Below are 18,645 nucleotides of genomic sequence, written 5' to 3'. Positions count from 1 at the left end.
ACTTGACTGAAACTTTAAATTTTGCATTGATCCAAATTGATTTTTTTACATAGAACCATATTTTAATTATTGAACCAAGCTAATATATTGAAATTTAACCAACCTAATGTATTCACATCGAACCAAATTAACATGAACTAATATGTTTGTCTTGAAGCCAGGTAATTGATTTACATATATTCAAACTATATTTTTTACATTTCATTTTATTTCAGTTCAAAAATGCTCTGCATTTCCTATAAAAAACAAGACAGTTGGCCAACCAATTATTTCAAAATTATTTATTGTTCCAAACCATTTTAACTATAATCAATAGAGAGGATTAGTAATATAAAGATTTAGTGCTACGGCAGAAATGATTAGAGAAATGTTTGTTTTATAAAACCTGCAACCTTTTGAAAACCAGTATAAAACCTGCAATCTTTTTAGAACTGGTATAAAACCTGCAACCTGTCTAAAACTGGCATAAAACCAAAACTCTTTTTAAACCAATTTGCAAGTACTCAAAAATGTTTACATGTGCACTGTGCCTGTACAATGTAAAAAAAAAAATGTACACATGTATCAATGAAATCAACTTAAATCTCCCTTTCAAATGGGTGTTCTTATAACTTTTGAATGTAGAATACCACTGCAGGCCAACCAAGCAAAATAACCAAGCACACATGCACATGCATGTGCACATACACATGCATGCACACATGCATGCAAACACACTACTGTGCAGTGTTAAGTTCACAATTAAGTTTGCGAATCTTAGAGGTCATCTTGTTAAAGTCAAGCTCCATCATAATCTTTTGAAGAGCCTCAAAGGTGAACCTGAATCCTCGTGGATATTCCATATTAAGAGCATAACAGAGTCCAAAGACCATTGCCACTCCAGCTGCCACAGAAGGCAACTCATTCAGGACTTCCACACCATCAATGATTATCCCGATGTCTCGAGGCTGATGTAGGAGGCTTGAGTTGTCCCTGAAGACGAAGAGTGCCATTGTGGTACTCTGCAGCTCTTCCTCAGCTTCATCTTTCTGGGATATCTTGAGGTAAAATATGGAACAAAATGTACAAGTGAAGAACTGAAGTCTGGCACACCTGATAAACCATAATAAACTACTATTTTGATAGTTGTTTGGTCACAGACTATTAGAACAATTATTTGACTAATCAGATTGTGAATTGCATAATCATTAAATTAAATCAATGGTGGAACATTTTCATAAATGTTCCACAAAGCCCAAGAAAAAAAAGAAAACAATACAGAACCCTAAGATATTAACTTGATGAGTTGATTAATCGTTGCTGTTCTACATTAATCACTGCATTTAATAGCAGAGTTGTCAAATTTACATCAAGAGACTGCATCTCATGTAGAGACAGAACAGATATGGACATACCATGTATTCTTTTATCAAGTCCTCAACACGTTCTCCAAGGTAGATAATGAGAGATTTAAGTATACACTCCCTCCTAATGTCAGCACCAGCATCCTGCAGGAACAGTTAAAATTGTTACTATGCAATATGGAGAGTATGCTGCGTGAAAGGCATTTTTTTTCACCTCTCTATCCTCATGAGGTGACTAATGCCCCTTTTCCACCGACAAATCGGCACGGTGCGCTTGAGAGCAGTTCAGTTTAGCGGGGATGAACTCGCTTGTTGCGGTGGAAACATAAAGTGGACGTAACTGGGAACAGGGGCGAACCCATCTGGCTATGAAAAGTCGCGCGCAAAAGTCTTTGTCCGCAACATCACAGCCCAAAGAACAACAACAATCGCGATATATGTGTGTTTTTGTACTTTGCTCTGTCTGTGGTTCATTTTGATTGGTTTGATTTGTGGTTCTTGTGGAGGAAGTCGCCATGGTCCAAAGTCAATGGAGTATGGTTGCTGGGAGTTTTTTTTAAAGCCTTTTGTGGGAGCGCTTCTATATCACATCACGTGGACACCACACACACCCGGGCCAATGAGGTGTAAAGGCGGTGGAAAAGCGTCCGCAGGGGGCTAAAGTGAACTGAGCCACACCGTGTTCTGTCGGTGGAAAAGCGGCATATGCTTTCTTGTCCCTAAATAAAAGTTTATACGTATATATGTATGTATGTGTATCTGGCGAGTGAGAGTGAAAATGTGTCTCCAAAATAAATTTTGTTGTAGTTGTGCTCTGTACTTGTATAATGACAATAAATCTCTTCATTCATTCAAGGACAAAGCAAACACTTCCTTTCAACATTTTAAAAGGTCACAGCCATAATCACTGACGTTACCAAAATAAAACTGTAACAGGATACAAATTCTCATTAGATACAGGGGTTAAAATGCTAACTGTCATGTTAATAGTTAATTATATATACCCTACCTGATCAAGAAACTCTAGGATTATGGCAGTTTTTGCTTTGGTTGTCCCTCCTTTCTTTCTGATTATTTTAAGTAGCTGTGGGGAGTGCTTGTCCAGCTGGGCCATGAATCTGGTTAGCAAGGGAACTGCAGTAACCCGCAGAAACTCTGCATTAATCTGTACATGAGTAGACAGTGTACAATACATTTTTTAAAGACCAAATTCCAACAAGAAAAAGTCAAAACATATATTTCCCATTTCCAAACTATGATAAAAGGCATTAGTACAAAAAAGTTAAAGTTATACCTCTTCCATCTGAAATAGACCTGGCCATCTTTCCAAGAGGTTCTTGATGTCAGGCTTCTTATCCACAACCTCTTTCCTCCTGAATTCGAAGGTCCTGGCCATCTTCTCTCGTACAGTTTTCTCATTGTTTCTCTTCTTTAATTCGGTCAGGAGAGATATTCGCTCTAGTTCTAGGCTTTCTGGATTCTCACTGCTGGTCTGAGGATAGTAATTGGCCTCACCTCTTCTTGCCTTTTTGTTGTTCTTGGCTGGCTTGGGAACAGGATCTTCTCGTGACTTTGATTTGAGGGTATTTACTAAGAGCTCAGATGCAAGTCCATGTGACTTAAGCTGAGTGCGGTAATTGCTCATCTTAGTCTTTAGTCTGAGTTTCCATCCGTAGCTCTCATTGAAGGAGTCTGGTTGCCTCAAGCAGGGATGTTTCCTTGTCAGAGCCTCCGCAACGTCACTCAGGTCTCCATCACTGGGGTACGCCTTGTAGGAGAAAATCTTCTCTGCCAGTCTTTCCAGAATGTCGGACAACATTTTCGATGTAGGTGTGAGCCTGGTTTGGTCCTTTGTGTATTACGCATTCCCTTTCTCAAGTTGACCTTCTGTTTCAAAAGAGAATTGTGGGATGTTGAACTCCTTTGGCCAGGGCTCTGTGCGGAGTTTCTCAGAGGAGCTGCTGCTTAGTATGACTGTGTCATCAGTGTGTGTTGAGATGGAGCTTGTATCTAGGTCACTTTCTACAAATTCTAAAATTAATGTTTCAGTAGCAGACGGTATGACCTTGATGGTGGTAAGATCCTTGATCATGGAGGTTGAGTTCAAGTTCACAAATGTTCCACCAAAGTCTACATCTTTATATTGCAGCCTGATACCTCCAGCAACTTTGCATGACTCTTTAACTTGTTCAATGAGCTCTTCAACTGTGTCTGGCACCCTTGATAGATCCATCCTCTCAGAGCTATTGTCACTCAACAAAATGAGGAGTCGTATGGGATTTGCCATATTTGTGGATCAAGTTGCCTCTCAGCGCTAGTGTACATAAAACTTACAACATAAAATAACACAAAGGAAAGAGACACAACACAGTATCAGCTCCCACTGCAGGTTTTTGAACATATGTTATAAGGGTACTGTCACAGAAGACTGCAAATTTGGATTGCATGTTTAGTGTGTACAACCACACCTTATCCTATACAAAGGACATTTTCCAAAGCCAAAAGTGGTCCAGTTATATCATGGATTTTTCTAGCCTGTATTGCACAGAAGATAAAGTGTGCTCTAAGTCCAACCTTGACTTTTTAGTGGACATGCAAGTTTACACAGAAATGTCAAAAACTGCCCAAAACTGAAAGATTGCATTGTAAAAACCCATTTCAATTACGAAGACTAGAAAAGGGGAAATGGGGCACATCTACCTACACAACCAGCACTGAGCACACACCTGGGTGAAGCCGAGAGAGCAATTATTGCACACAATAGTGCCAACACATCAGCAAGGTGAATGAGAGGATAATGAGGGAGGGTCTAGATTATTATGAAATGTTTAAAAAGGATGTGCAGTGTAAATGCAAAATGATACCTGTTTAGATTAAATGAAAATGTATGCTTCAGCCATGGAATGGATGGAGCGATCTGTGGTTCTGAAAGCATACAGAAAAAAAAGAATAATGTTACTTCTCTATAAAACACATAACATAGAAAAACCAAGAAATACGTAACATGACATGCACATCCTTATAAAAAGCTAGTACTATAATTTGATTTAGGTTTACCAAACAGTCTACAGACCAGCCATTAGCGACTAAGTTTGGCATAGGGTCAATTTTTTGAAGTTAAAATTAAAATTTCTTCAGAAAATGCACATTTTTCCGAGCCGCGCCTGAAAGTCAATTGAAGGAATTAGTCTTATGTCATTGATCTTATATGCTGGCGTGTTATTTCTGTCTCTAAATCATGCACATTAATAATTATCTTTTGCGCTCGGTGTACAAACACATAACACACAGATATTTATATGAAGAGAGACAGAGACAAACGTGCGCGCACAAACACAAACTTGTGTCTAGAAACCGCGAGCTCACCAGAAAAATTCAAACGAAGCGGAGCACGGAGTTATACTATGAATGTTATGAACTATGAACTTATGCTAGCTAGCTGTATCCACCACCGATGCATCGTGGTAACGCTAGCTAGTTAGTATACTGGTAAAATACGGCTTTTTGCCTAACTTGCATTCCCGACTGTGATGGTCGGTTGCTGGTAACCAGTTCTAACGTCGCGCCGGATAGCTAGCTAGCTTGTAGCTAGCAGCTACAATCATGCAAAAATTCGGGGTGGCCGTCGACCCAGCTTAAATGGGGTTATTTTCTGCAATTTTGGCAATACAAATTATAAAAGCTTTTGTAACACACTTGGCTTTACTTACGTTTATTTTCAGATGAAATTAATCAAAGATGTGACACGATGTTTCCAGCAGCCATGCAGAATAAAAATGGGTCCCGGTGTATTTCTGGTGGGCGTGTTCAAGTACAAATCACTTTGACTCAAATTAAAGATATTATCTGTTCAACATGGAAAGAAATATATGTTTTGAGAGAAATCAAAAACTTTGCGTTGTGTCCTTTGTACAGATATTTAGTTTCATCCAAATCAAAAGTGGTATTTTAAAATGCAAAAAGAAAGGGTTTCACAATCAAATCAATGATTTTATTCTGTTTTGAATGGCACTTATTAGATTGAATGAATGACTGCATGTTAGACTTTTTTCAGTGTAAGATTCGGTGGCCATTATGGGAATTTTGGGGGTTTTTGTTAATGGCCTGCGATGACCCCCTATGAGTAAGTAGGCTACTTTCTGGTAGTGGGAAGAAAAGATCCCCATTTAACAGGAAGAATCCTCTGGCAGACCCAGGCTCACGAAGAAGCAGCCATAACTGGTTGTGGCAGATGCTAGTGAGAAATTAAATAATAATTTTATAATCATGTTTGCCCACTAATTCTTGAATATATATATTTTCCCCATGAACCAATGGTTGCCAGTGGGGTCACTGGCTAGTGTCTAGCGCTGTGGGACTAGGGCTTAAAAATAAAATGAAAATAATCTATTAACATTTATTAGCTATCCAGTCACAGTGGCTCATATGAATAAAGTTGCTGTGTATGTTCAGAAAGCAAATTTGAAGAGTCTCTTCTTAAATACCCAGGTTATGAAGTGATAGGAAGCTGTTACATATAAAAAAAGAAATCTGCCATACAAATACTCTCACAAACAGCCAGCGGAATCAATGGGTAAAAATACAGTATCTTGTTTGCTTTTTTTCTGCTGGCTTTTCCCTTTCAATATATTACCTCACTGCCAGATCATAATGAAAATCCCTGTGGCCAAACAGCTGCCATGTTGGACCCACTTAAGCCAAATATAAGCACACGCTCTGGCTTTCAGTCCACACTGAGGCTTTTGGACAGCTCGATAAACACCCACAAATTCTTTTGTCATAGCCCCCGAAACCCCAAGCAGATTTTTTGAGCTTTTCCACAATCACAATCTCCACATGGCCTCCGAGAAACATATTTGCCAAGAAGATAGGAGTGTGAGGGCTCCTGTCATTTTCTGATTATCAAATCTGATGAGACAGCTACTGGTGTGGGAGCAAACAGAGGGGATTACAATATTCTGCAGGATTCTGGTAGATTCATGTGTTTACTGTTGTCCAAACTGAGCCATTTGAAGAGGGCGAGAACCAAACAACGTGCTGACTATCTGATATTTGTGTAGGTTCTTTATCTGGTAGTGTATGTTTTACAGTAAAGATAAAAGGGAGATACAAAAGGGAGACTGGGATAACATTTGATAAGAGCTACAGGTACAAGCTCATTTTTTAACAGATTCAATCCATTCCTGTCCCTACATGAAAGGATACATGGTTTATGTTGGCTATTTCATGTGAATTTTCACAATATTTTCTTTCATGCTGAAACTAGATAAATTCTTCAAATGAAAGAGATTTAAAAAGTAAAACAAACAGAATGCCAAATGTGGAATATGTTAACGGTCATTTTATTCAAAATGAACTTGACACGAAAACATACTGGAGAGCCATAATATTCAGCTTTGATTGGCAAGCAGGGACAGCTTCTCTGACTCATGATGCAAACCTGTGAGTGGAGGCAGAAAAACGTGTGAAATCAAATGCTTCAAGTCTGGCAAAATCAAAAGAATTTACATAGTTGCTTAAGGGGAAGTGTCAATCACTACTTTGTCCTTTTTTGGGTATGTCAGAAAAAGAAAACAACAAAAAAAAAACCATCACTGCTCATAAAAGTGGATGTTTACATTTTAAGGATGTATCCAAGAGACAACCTGTGACAAGCCTGGCCAAAAACCGCAGCTCCTGGAGTGGGCACTTAAGGCTGGCTTAAAAAGCAAGTGATTCCCCACAGAACCCTGTGTTAAAAATGCCCAGTTTTACAGCAATGCAAAGCATGTTTACAGCCAGGTACAAAAACAAGTTTGGTACAGTGGATCGTTTCTCTCGTCGTAAAAACTTCACGACATGCCTTTTTAAAAAAAAATATATCTCTTTGTTTACACCTAATAGGGGTGTGGCTCTTTTGACTATACATCTTTTTACACCTGCGGTATTTAAATTGAGTTATGGTTCATTTCCCCCTTGGCACAGTTCATTTATGGTCTGACTTTGATCCGAACCAACTACTTGGTGTACATTGCAATTTTGAGCTAAGCAATTTCCCGTAACCATGTATGCTTTGCATTCTGGGATGTGGCAATGTACTATAGATGTGCAAATGTCTGTTGTTAGCAACTAGCTGCAAAATGAATGTAAATTTCTCTGTGTTCTCCAATAGTCCAGACTTTCTTCCTATATTTACTTTTGTTGCTCCCATCAACAAAAGTAACAGCCATTTTGGTTCACTTGAAGCTCACTTGGATTTTTTTTTTTTTTTTGTGAAAAGAATCCAAATCACAGGGCAAAGCTACAAGTTTCCTAACTCATCCACTAAATGAAAAGTAAACAAACTATATAAATGGGCCTGATTTGTTCGTTAGATATGGCAATGCATGACACTGTAGGTAACAAGGCTTCGCAAATTCACATCACTGAGCTAATGGAGTGGAATTAGCTAACATAATACAGCCTGCTGAGAGGTTCCAACTGCCCAAGACGTGCTCCGGTTTTCCTGAATGAAATTGTTTTATTTTATAAGAAGTTATTCTTTTTCTCGTCTGTTATTTAGCAATTGTTATCAGGTTTATATGTAGCCTATAGTATATGGATACATTTTCCTAGCATTAGCTGATAACAAAGTACCCAAACATGCTAACATAATGATGGTCTATGGTCCAATTTTATGCAGTCTATGAATGTGCTGAATATTAAGAAGAAATTAAATGCAACTGATATGTAACAATCATTTGCTTCATTGACCTTCATATATACCTCTATCAGAATAGTATTTTCCCAGCACAATACACAGCAGGGTACTTACCCTGAAGACATTATATGCATCATGTTTTTTTACTGACTCCTCCTTCTTTATTTATGTTTTCACGTTGGAAATGAAGCCTGAATGATAAACTGAACAGCTGTCTGTTTATTCTTCATGTTTTTTTTTTTTTAATGTCTTTAAACTAACCAAAGGAAACTATGGGATGTCAGGGGCTGATTTCAATACTGTAGCTTTAAAGCGGTAGCACTGGTGCAGTGCTTTGCCTGTTTTTATATCCAGGGATTTTATAGTCCCATGAGGCTGTTTAATCAGAGTTAACTCTGTCTGGAACTGAGTTATAGTGCAGTCCTTCTCCTGGAGCCCACATATACTGTATATAGACACACAAACACTGAATTTTCGCCCATCTTGAGGTGCACACGTATGCAAAGATAGTGCACACAAGCACGCTGAGGGTCATAAAAGGGTCCTGCTTTCTTTCGTTCTCTCGGTCTGGACACAGTGATAGAGGGTGGTGCAGAGAGTGATCAATATGTTTGTGCTATAAATAGCTGGTAGCGCAGTGTGGTGCTAAGGAGGAGGGATGCAGGGGTAATATATTTGATGAGGGGGAACCCAGTGGTGCTCAGCATGCAAATGTTGCTGTGCAGTCACAAAGCTTAGCCAGCGACGAGAGTCGAACAGCTATTTATTACCTGGGCAAGGCTTTGATATGCATTTGAAATATGGCAATTCTATACACCATCATATCAGATGCCATTGATATTATAGAGGTATGGAAATATATGTCTAGGAATAAAAGATTGTTTGACTTAATATAAAGGCAACATTCCTTGAAATCTCTCACACAATGAATATCAATGAGAAGTATTACTTTATTAGAATGTGGCAGAATATATTTTCCTTCTGTAGTCAATATATGTAGTGATGCCCCTAGTTTGGAAGCCTGTATGAGAGCACAGTACATACATAAACAATAGCTGCAGACAGAATTTACTTTGGGGTGCTTTGAGTGTTTCTATGCTCACAATAATAGCATATAGTATGAATGTTTTTGTCACGGTCAGGTGTGTGGAGAATGGAGAAAGAGGACCCAAATGCAGGACTCACAGATTTATTATAAGGTTGGATGAACTGAACATAAATGACTGAATAAACTGGGAACACACACGAGGACTTTACAATGATGAGACAGAACTGATGAATGGGATGAGGGCTTAAATGGACTGGATAATGAGGGCTGGAAACAGGGGAGAACACGGCTGGGATAAATCTAACGCATGAAACAGAGGAAGTAGAATTAAATCTATTGCAGACAGACAGATTACTAGCACAATAAAATAGGCATGGAAACTATACAATGACAAAAGCTCCAGAACTGAAAACACCTGGTCAACGACCTGGATGGACCCGATTATTTTGCATTTTTGATTTCTTAGATTATTTTTTAATATGTTAAGTTCTTGCGTTATTTTTAGTTATAGTTTAGTCTACTCTATGTTATCATCAAGGTCACTTTAGTTTTGAGTCTGTTCTCTGTGTAGTAATGTTAAGTTATGCCTGTGCTTTCGTCTCTCTTATCTGTTCTCATGTGTCTCTCCTTGTGTTCCGTTTCTCCCCAGTCTGTCATGTGTTTCATGTCTGTGTTCCATGTTGTCAATCTCGTGTTGTCATGTCTACGTCACATTATGTTTCCTGTTTTATTCTGAAGAGTCTCCTGTTCCATATTCAGTGTGTTTAGTTTTGCTTCCCTTGTGTCGTCATGTTCAGCTGTGTTCCCCCAGGTTTTTCCACCACCCTTCTGTGTATTGAAGTCCTCTGTCTCCCTCTGTTCATTGTCAGGTAGTCTGTTTAGGTTACCTCGTGTTCCTGGAATTCATGTCATCTCAAGTCTCAGTTTTCTCAGGTTTGTGTTCATGTTCATGTTTATGTTTTACGTTTGTATGTAGAGTTTTCCATGTCTAGCTTTAGATTTCCCAGTTTAGGTTATAATTTAGCTTTCGTCATAGCCATTTTGTTCCTACGGTTTTCTAACAGCCAGAATAAAAGGCTCGCTTTTTGTTTAAATTCTCTCCTAGTTCTTTCGCTCATGTTTCTTATTTTTGGGTCCGCTCCTCAAGCACACCGGCCATCCCGGCTGTGACACCAGGTACCCTGACAGTTGTTATATCCATATTAATATACATTTTTTAGTTAACAGTGATTCCTTTATCTGCTCTATAGAGAGGCAGAGCAGGTCATATACCACTGAGCAAAAGCTGGCCACTGTGGTTCAATCCACAACCAAAAAATGTAATGCTGGTTCTGATAGAAACATGTGAGAAAGGTGCCCATACTGACCCCTGTCCACTGCTGAAAATGCCAACAATGGGCACATGTGCATCAGAACCTTAACCCTTAAGTCAGGGGTCCCCAACTCCAGGCCTCGAGGGCAGGTGTCCTCCAGTTTTTAGATGTGTCCATGATCCAACACAGCTGAATTAAATGGCTAAATGACCTCCTCAACATGTCTTGCAGTTCTCCAGAGGCCTGGGAATGAACTAATCATTTGATTCAGGTGTGTAGACCCAGGGTGAGATCTAAAACATGCAGGACACCGGCCCTCGAGGCCTGGAGTTGGGGACCCCTGCCTTAAGTGATCATGACAAAACACAAACAACAGGGAATGGAAGACATTTGATACTGGGAGTGCAGGAATGGGTATTCTCCTGAGGACAAACAAGTAGCTGGCTCCACAAGAAAGTAGCCTGATAGCTGAAGGATCTGCCACTGCTTCTACTTTTGAAATTCTAGGAACCAAAGGTAAGCCTGCACTCTGAGAGCAAATCACTATAACTGTACTATATGTCACTACCCACTCTTTATGATGTGATGGTGTCTGATCATTTGATACTTTGTAGATAATAAGAATGGTTTTAAATTCAACAGCTGCACAGAATTTAAACATAATGCATCTCATGGTATCTAAGAGATATGTATGTTCTGAAGTAGTGCGCCATTTAACTGACAAGCTTACTGACATTACAGTTGCCAGCTACGATGCTGATCCAGGTCGCATGAGGCAGATCTCTAACAACCAATAATTAAAATTTTGTTCATCACCTTTTATTAGTGATATGAAAAACCTCATCTTTGCTTCCGTTAGCCATCATGTGCCAAGGTGTTTACACCCCAGGTTGTGGAATTTGTACCCACTTTCACGATCACATCTAATTTGACAATGAGGATGGTGTGAAATTACGGTGACCTCTTGGTATTTAGAAAATATCAGAGGCCGAGGCTCTGGTTGTCCCCACTATAATTTTCTCTCATTTCCAGGAAAATCATCACGCCGATAACCACTAGTCAGCATTGAAGCACTGTGATGGCTTTTCAAAATCACTATAATCAGACATGTGGTATTAAAACTGTCACGCCCTGCTCTCTGATCAATTATAAGGACAGAGTAGCCTGTTGCACACGTTTCATTTTAAGGTGCATTCACAGCATCGAACACCAACCCTCAACAAATATTGAGAGAGGAAAAACTCCAAAAAAGGCTTTCATTGAATCAACTGCACTTATTATGCAAATATGCTTCATCTGAACTTTAATCACAACAGACAAGGCCCCTCAGGGAGTGATGACAGATGTCAGCCTTTGATTATAAATGTCAACTCACTGAAAGCGCTGTCCCGGCCGCCTGGCCACACTTAGGCCTTGATTTTTCATCCAGAAACAGGCCAACATTTATTTTCTCATTAGTGGCGTGTAATCACAACGTTAAGCCATGCTGTCACTATGTGGTATTTTAAAATGATTTTTGATTGATGATTCCTGTAATGAAGGTATTCAAGGAAATCATCACACGGAGATGCCTATAAACAGAATTAGTGGAAAGCGGGGGGTCGTTTAATGAACGACATCTCAGCTGATGACACTGAGATTTTGCAGTCAGAAGAGGTGGGTACGGAGTGTCAAAGACTTTTTGGCGACCTAAAAGGAAAACTAAAAGCAGTCCTCATGTGAAAGGTGGAATTTCTTCAAGTCATTTCCAAACAAAGAAATACCTGCAAATGCTTGGTGAGGTTTTAGGTTCAATATCTAAGGTTATTTATCTCATGTTTCCATTTGCTCTAAAGTCATATCAGGAGGGTTCTTGAGCTGCTTAAGTACTTCCAAACTGCTGCTTGTGTACTGTGATTGCTGCCCTTTCAGTCAGTGTAAGCTCTCCCCATGTGCTCTAGCTGTTTATTTAGAGAGAGAAGAAAAAAAAACTTTGCTTAATTGTGCACTTTTGTCGGGTGGCCTTTTGGATTTCTGCCTCTCAGCATGTGTTTGCCCATTTGATTTGTCAGAGTTGGTGGGTAAACTATCCATTAAACTTTGATATTGTGAAGCTTAACTTCTTAAAGTGAACTGAAATACTGAAACAAATGAAGCACTCTATGTATAGGGTATAATTTAACAAACCTTCAACTAAGGAATTCAAACAGGGAAAAAACAAGGCAGCAAAAACAACTAAAGACGGCATTTCACTTTATAGATCTGCAGTTCTTCTCTTCATTTCCTGCCTTTGGATCAAAGTCCCTTCGACCAGTTAGGTGAGCATATGAAATTGAAGAAAGTAAAAAGTTGAAAAAACAGCAGGGAATATTTGGCAATGTGCTGTGAATGTCATTTAACATGTCTTTGGTACATCTGCATCCAGATGTTCACAAACATCTTCAGCCTCTCCCTGAAGGAGTCGATGGTCCCCACATCCTTCAAGGCGTCTACCATCATTCCCGCCCCCAAGAAATCGGTGGTCTCATGTCTAAATGACTACCACCCTATCGCACCAACATTAGTCATCATGAAGTGCCTTGAGCAGCTGGTCAGAAGGCACATCTGATCCTCCCTCCATGACTTGCTGGACCCTCTCCAATTTGCCTACAGAAGAAACTGAGTTACAGGCGACGCCGTGGCAGCACACAGAGCCCTCACTCATCTGGAAAAATGAAACGCACACACACACACGGGCAGATGGACTTTGTGGGTATTGCTTCTGACCATGCGTATCCCTTTTTGACCACACAGTACCCGTCTTCTGATGGCTACTTCCTGCAGGTTAGGCCCAGATTGTCTCAAACTGGCTTCTTGAAGAAGCTGGGGAATATATAGGTAGAGTGTATCCAGGACTTCTGTATTCCAGCTGTGTGACACCTTTTATGCATTATTAGCTATTCCTGCTGTGCAGCATTGATAGAAGCTCCTCTGCAAGGCCTTCCTTTCTTCTGTCCTTCAGATGCATTTTAGGAAACGAGATATCCTTTGAGATGGCAAACTGAAATTGATTTCTGGTTCACAGGCAGGTAGGAGGGCAAATGAGATGAGAACGCACAAATTAAAGAAAAAATAAAAGCCAGAGAAAGCCCCCAAAAATAAATAAATAAAAATGAGGGCTTACTGTAGAGACAGTGACATGTATGGGTTGCAAAAACAAAAGGTCCCGCTGGCACGTTTGGTGCGATGGCATGCAAAAAAAATTTTGTGAAACATGTGTGACCTTCAGGGTAGGATTTACCAGCACATTGCCTTGGGGAGAAAAGTACTACTGTCACTCCCCAATTCTTGAAATGATGTGGGTGTTTCTGTGGGATGTTAGGACAGTGCCTAAATCGCAAACATCATGGCAGCACATATTATGTTATACATAAAATTCATTTAGGTGTAGCTTGAGTTGCTGTCACTCACCCAGACTGCCCTTTCCAAGATTTACCTGTCACTCCAAATAAATCCCTGCCTGTAGCTCCTGATTCTTTTTTAGGAGCAAGCACGAAATGGAGCAAAACCAGGAAAACCAAGAGGAAGCAAAAATGAAACGGCATACACATTCTATATGACAATTCTACAGTTTAACTATTGATAGACGCAAAAAGATTCAAGAAATACAACAAATGGTGATATGAATAGTGACATTCCTGTAGTCTGTTAAAAACTTGGGACTAGAAGCTAAAGGAGTGAAAACAAACCCAGAATGACAGCAACATTCAGTGACAGTCTTTATCATATTTATCAGTGTACTTATAATGCAGGGCTCAAAAATCTGCCAACTGGAATATTTTCTCTTCAACTGCACATCTTTTTCAGAAGATTTTTTTTTTTTTTTCAGATTTGAATAGCTCCTCAATATCACTTTGAAGACTAATGAGAAAACTGCATTCATCAACCCATTTATGGCTATACATAAAGCGCTATTGGTTAGAATAGAATAGAATAGAATAGAATAGAATAGAATAGAATAGAATACAGGGTGGGCCATTTATATGGATACACCATAATAACATGGGAATGGTTGGTGATATTAAAGTCCTGTTTGTGGCACATTAGTATATGTGAGGGGGCAAACTCCTCAAGATGGGTGGTGACCATGGTGGCCATTTAGAAGTCGGCCATCTTGGATACTACTTTTGTTTTTTTCAATAGGAAGAGGGCCATGTGACACATCAAACTTATTGGTAATGTCACAAGAAAAACAATGGTGTGCTTGGTTTCAATGTAACTTTATTCTTTCATGAGTTATTTGCAAGTTTCTCTTTGTTCACAGCCATTGACATGTCGAAGAGGTTAACACGTGAGGAGCGGAGCGAAATTGTGTTGATATCTGGTGAACGCAGTAACTTGCAGCAGATTTCAATGCAAGACACCCTACGAGACCACCCATCTCCCATGCTACAGTTAGCAAACTGCTTGCTAAGTTTCGTGAAACTGGTTCAGTGTTGAATTTGCCAAAATGTGGACGCAAGAAAACTGTCACTAATGAAGAAACATCAGTGGCTGTCCTAGCTTCATTCAGCAAGAGCCCACAGCGTAGCACTCGCCGCATGTCACTGGAGAGTGGCATTAGTCGAACATCCCTTCGGCGGATATTAGCTACTCACAAATGGCACCCTTACAAACTCCAGCTACTGCAGCATCTCAACGAGGATGACCCAGATCGGCACACAGAATTTGCAGAATGGGCAAAACAAAAATTGGAACAGGACCCTCAGTTCACGCAGAAGATTTTGTTCAGTGATGAGGCAAACTTTTATGTGAATGGTGAAGTTAACAAACAAACCCACCGCTATTGGTCTGACACTAACCCACATTGGATGGATCCCTCCAAGACTGTTGGAACAACAAAAGTGATGGTTTGGTGTGGTATATGGGGTACAACGATAGTGGGTCCATTCTTCATCAATGGAAACCTCAAGGCCACTGGATATTTGAAATTGCTACATGATGATGTGTTTCCCTCTTTATGCACTGAAGCTGGCACGTTCCCTGAGTTTTTCCAGCAAGATGGTGCACCACCACATTATTGGTCGTCGTGGGCCAGTTGAATGGCCCCCAAGGTCTCCCGATCTGACCGCCTTAGACTTTTATTTTTGGGGTCATCTGAAGGCAATTGTCTATGGTGTGAAGATACGAGATGTGCAGCACCTGAAACTACGGATACTGGATGCCTGTGCTGGCATTTCTCCTACGGTGTTGCTATCAGTGTGTGAAGAGTGGGAGAAGAGGGTTGCATTGACAATCCAACACAATGGGCAGCACATTAAACACATTTTATAAGTGGTCAGAAACTTGTAAATAACTCATGAAAGAATAAAGTTACGTTGAAACCAAGCACACCATTGTTTTTCTTGTGACATTACCAATAAGTTTGATGTGTCACATGGCCATCTTCCTATTGAAAAAAACAAAAGTTGTATCCAAGATGGCCGACTTCTAAATGGCCACCATGGTCACCACCCATCTTGAGGAGTTTTCCCCCTCACATATACTAATGTGCCACAAACAGGACTTTAATATCACAAACCATTCCCATTTTATTACAGTGTATCATATAAATGGCCCACCCTGTAGAATAAAATAAACCTTTATTATCCCACGGATGAGAAATTTCGGTGTTACAGAGCTCTTACAGCAAGGGAAAACAGAATATAAAAGAAAGACACAAGGTGGTCCTATATACATAAGCAATATGTACAGGGATATGTAACTCTTTCTTTTTTCAAAATCAACTGAATAACCAGTCTGAGTACTTTCTGCTTTTTTGTGTGTTGGTAAGGTAATGGCCATCGGCAAAGAACAGAAAGAAGAACATGTGGGAAGTACAGTATGATCAGTGTGACAGGCTCATTCTGATGTGAATGAGATAGGCCAAATCCAGTCTGAGCCGAATGATATCTTATTCAGTTTAAGCTCCTCCCCCTGCTGTCTGGTTACTCACATTCATTAAAAAAAGAAAGAAAGGAAAAAAAGAAAAAGAGCTGCAGGCAAACCTTTACCACCCATGCTGCATAGATAAAAGCCGGGTGATCAGACTAATCCTTGGCCTTTGGAAATGAATGCCGTATTCATGCCTACATAGTGCATTCACATCACAAACATGCAATAAAATGTTTATTCTATGATATTAAGCAATTTGAGTGCATGATAATTCACCCTTCAGCATTTGTTCTGCAATGTCTGAAATTGTATTAATATATCAATAAGTACAGGTTTCTTGTCAGGTTTAACTGACATATATCACATGTCATTATCATCATATAGAATGCCAGTATCATGTCAGGTGTTTAATATTAGCATATGTTAAAACATGAAGCCCAGCTGTGTTACTGTTTGATGCTGACTGGAGGCAGACTGTATATCTGGGTCTTAAACCCCTGCCTTTGTCAGTTGTACTTAGGATCTAGGAATGTCTTATTGAGCAGTCATCGCAAGTTCTCTCCAGTCATGTAACACAATCACTTCAGTCTGAAGTTCTGTGTACATATATGTCTTGTTTTAAACAGCTTAAGTAGGGTATCCCGCTGGTTCATTTCTCCCTCTGGTTGTTTTGCAGAGAAAATGTTGCATTTATTTGATTGCAAAGGGGAACAAAATGCCTGCTTTCTCTTTCAGGGCTGGGAAAATGGTGAGCTTGTGCATGATTAGGGTACTACTCATGTTCACTCATGGTAAAACTAGAGTACACTCAAAGTTTTTTATGTCAGGGGAAATAAAATCACTTGGTCCTTACTAGGTGTTAAAAATGTTTAAATGTAACTTACAGAAACTACAACACACGGAAAATACATGTCAGTTTTTATTTAATCAAACCTGAGCCAAAATGCAAGAAGGATTTTGACTTCTTGATTTTGTGAAAAACTAAACACATCCATGCTGCTTCCATAAGAATTATAAGGGGAACCAACAGCCAGGTGCTGAATCTGATTAACTGATAATAAGCTAGTGTGAGAAAAGCAGAGGTTTTGACAGTTTGCTGGTCCGAAGCATTCACGTGTGAGTAAACAATTCCACACTGGCAGCAATCTTAGCGAAGCAGTTGTTGTTGCCCATCTACCAGGCAAGTGTTATAAGGTCCAAACAATGTGAAGTCCTTCATTCCATGATGAGAAAACAACAATATTCACAAGTGGAAAGCATTCAAGATAATTGCCAGTCTTCGCAGAGTGGATATCCCAAGAAATTCACCCCAAGGTCAGACTCTGCAAATCTCACAGAAATTGTGAAAAACCCAAGAGCTCCCTCTCAGAATCCATACAGGCCTCAGTTAACACATTAAATATTTAAAATCCTGAAAGTACAATAGACTAAGACAATAGAAAGAGACTGAACAAGTATGGAAGGGTTGCCAGGTGAAAGCATCTTCTCCATAAAAAGAACATGGCAGCACGGCGTAGGTTTGCAAAGATGTATTTTAACAAGACTTCTGGAACACTGTCCTTTGGACAGATGAGACCAAATTGAGACATTTGGCCATAATGCACCATTTTTGGTAGAGTCATAAAGATTTACTCTTTGCAGCCCCTGGACATGGATATTGTGCTGACTGCGAACTCCTCTAGCATTCTGGTTTGGGTATGAGGCCATCTGTCTGGGAGCTAATGCTTGACCTAAGCTGTAATTTACAACATAATGGTTGGAAAAGAAAATTGAGACTCAGGAATTGAGAATAGAGCCATGCATAAACAAATGCCCACAAATATCAGTGAACAGAAGCAACAAAGTAAAGAAGAGTGGGCTAAAAATTGCTGCATTGCTTGAGTTAATAGCTATCTAATGAAAAAGAAATACTTGAGTAAATCTATAACATCAAGTGATGCTAAACCCCAACCAGCTAAATTGATATTAGGAAAACAAGAGGGTGCTTAAAATTAGACCTGATTACTGGAAGGGAAAACGTGTAAGGATTAACAAAAGTTATCGTTAACAGTTATCATTTTGTTGTTTGAAACAACTGCACTTATAATATTCGGCTTATTTGTGTACAACATGTATCGGCTGAAGCAAAGTAAAAATGAAGAAACTGATAAGCTACGAGTGTTTTCTTTTTTCCCCGTATTCTGGGAAGTTTTATTCTCAAGGGCAGTTAAACAGTGAACCTCCTAAATGATTATTTTCCTATGGAAGAACTTGACAAGCTAGAAAGACTACAAAAAACTAGCCCACTTAGGCCTTGCCCTCAAGGTTGAGTCAATTCTACAGTTCTACCATTTTGAATTAGACTATTAAGACTGCAAAGGATTTGATTTG

At 39.5% G+C, this 18,645-nt stretch overlaps 1 protein-coding gene and 1 long non-coding RNA gene across 5 annotated transcripts; one reads left to right on the top strand and one right to left on the bottom strand.

Moving 5' to 3' along the window:
• Positions 1-266: 266 nt before the first annotated feature.
• Positions 267-5,393, bottom strand: LOC109194304 (uncharacterized). Of its 4 annotated transcripts, XM_019351166.2 has the most exons (6): positions 4,710-5,393; positions 4,208-4,268; positions 2,638-3,230; positions 2,353-2,508; positions 1,395-1,487; positions 267-1,037 (listed from the first exon to the last, which is right to left on the bottom strand). In XM_019351166.2, exons 3-6 carry the CDS (start codon positions 3,160-3,162, stop codon positions 717-719), a joined length of 1,095 nt encoding a protein of 364 aa, XP_019206711.1. In that variant the 5' UTR covers positions 3,163-3,230; positions 4,208-4,268; positions 4,710-5,393; the 3' UTR covers positions 267-716. The 4 variants fall into 4 exon arrangements, with proteins under 4 accessions (XP_019206711.1, XP_025758452.1, XP_025758451.1 ...); XM_025902667.1 differs by having other exon boundaries at positions 2,638-4,268; XM_025902666.1 differs by having other exon boundaries at positions 2,638-4,268; positions 5,054-5,393.
• Positions 5,394-10,775: 5,382 nt separating this feature from the next.
• LOC106097925 (uncharacterized) lies at positions 10,776-13,081 on the top strand. The gene is made up of 3 exons (XR_001223977.3): positions 10,776-10,899; positions 12,623-12,680; positions 12,788-13,081. It is a non-coding gene; the product is annotated as an uncharacterized LOC106097925 (long non-coding RNA).
• Positions 13,082-18,645: the final 5,564 nt, after the last annotated feature.

This window comes from Oreochromis niloticus, linkage group LG23 (genome assembly GCF_001858045.2).
Source record: "Oreochromis niloticus isolate F11D_XX linkage group LG23, O_niloticus_UMD_NMBU, whole genome shotgun sequence".
Lineage (NCBI taxonomy): Eukaryota > Metazoa > Chordata > Actinopteri > Cichliformes > Cichlidae > Oreochromis > Oreochromis niloticus.
Note: the sequence above shows the minus strand (reverse complement) of the source record. Positions and strands in the feature narration are given on the sequence as shown.

What these genes read in the sequence shown, in the direction of transcription:
- LOC109194304 (XM_025902667.1), bottom strand. Translation starts at nt 3,162, where the DNA reads ATGTTGTCCGACATTCTGGAAAGACTGGCAGAGAAGATTTTCTCCTAC. An exon ending in TCCTAGAGTTTCTTGATCAG is followed by an intron (nt 1,488 to 2,352) that starts GTAGGGTATATA and finishes CTGTTCCTGCAG; the next exon opens with GATGCTGGTGCTGACATTAG. An exon ending in ACTTGATAAAAGAATACATG is followed by an intron (nt 1,038 to 1,394) that starts GTATGTCCATAT and finishes TTTTACCTCAAG; the next exon opens with ATATCCCAGAAAGATGAAGC.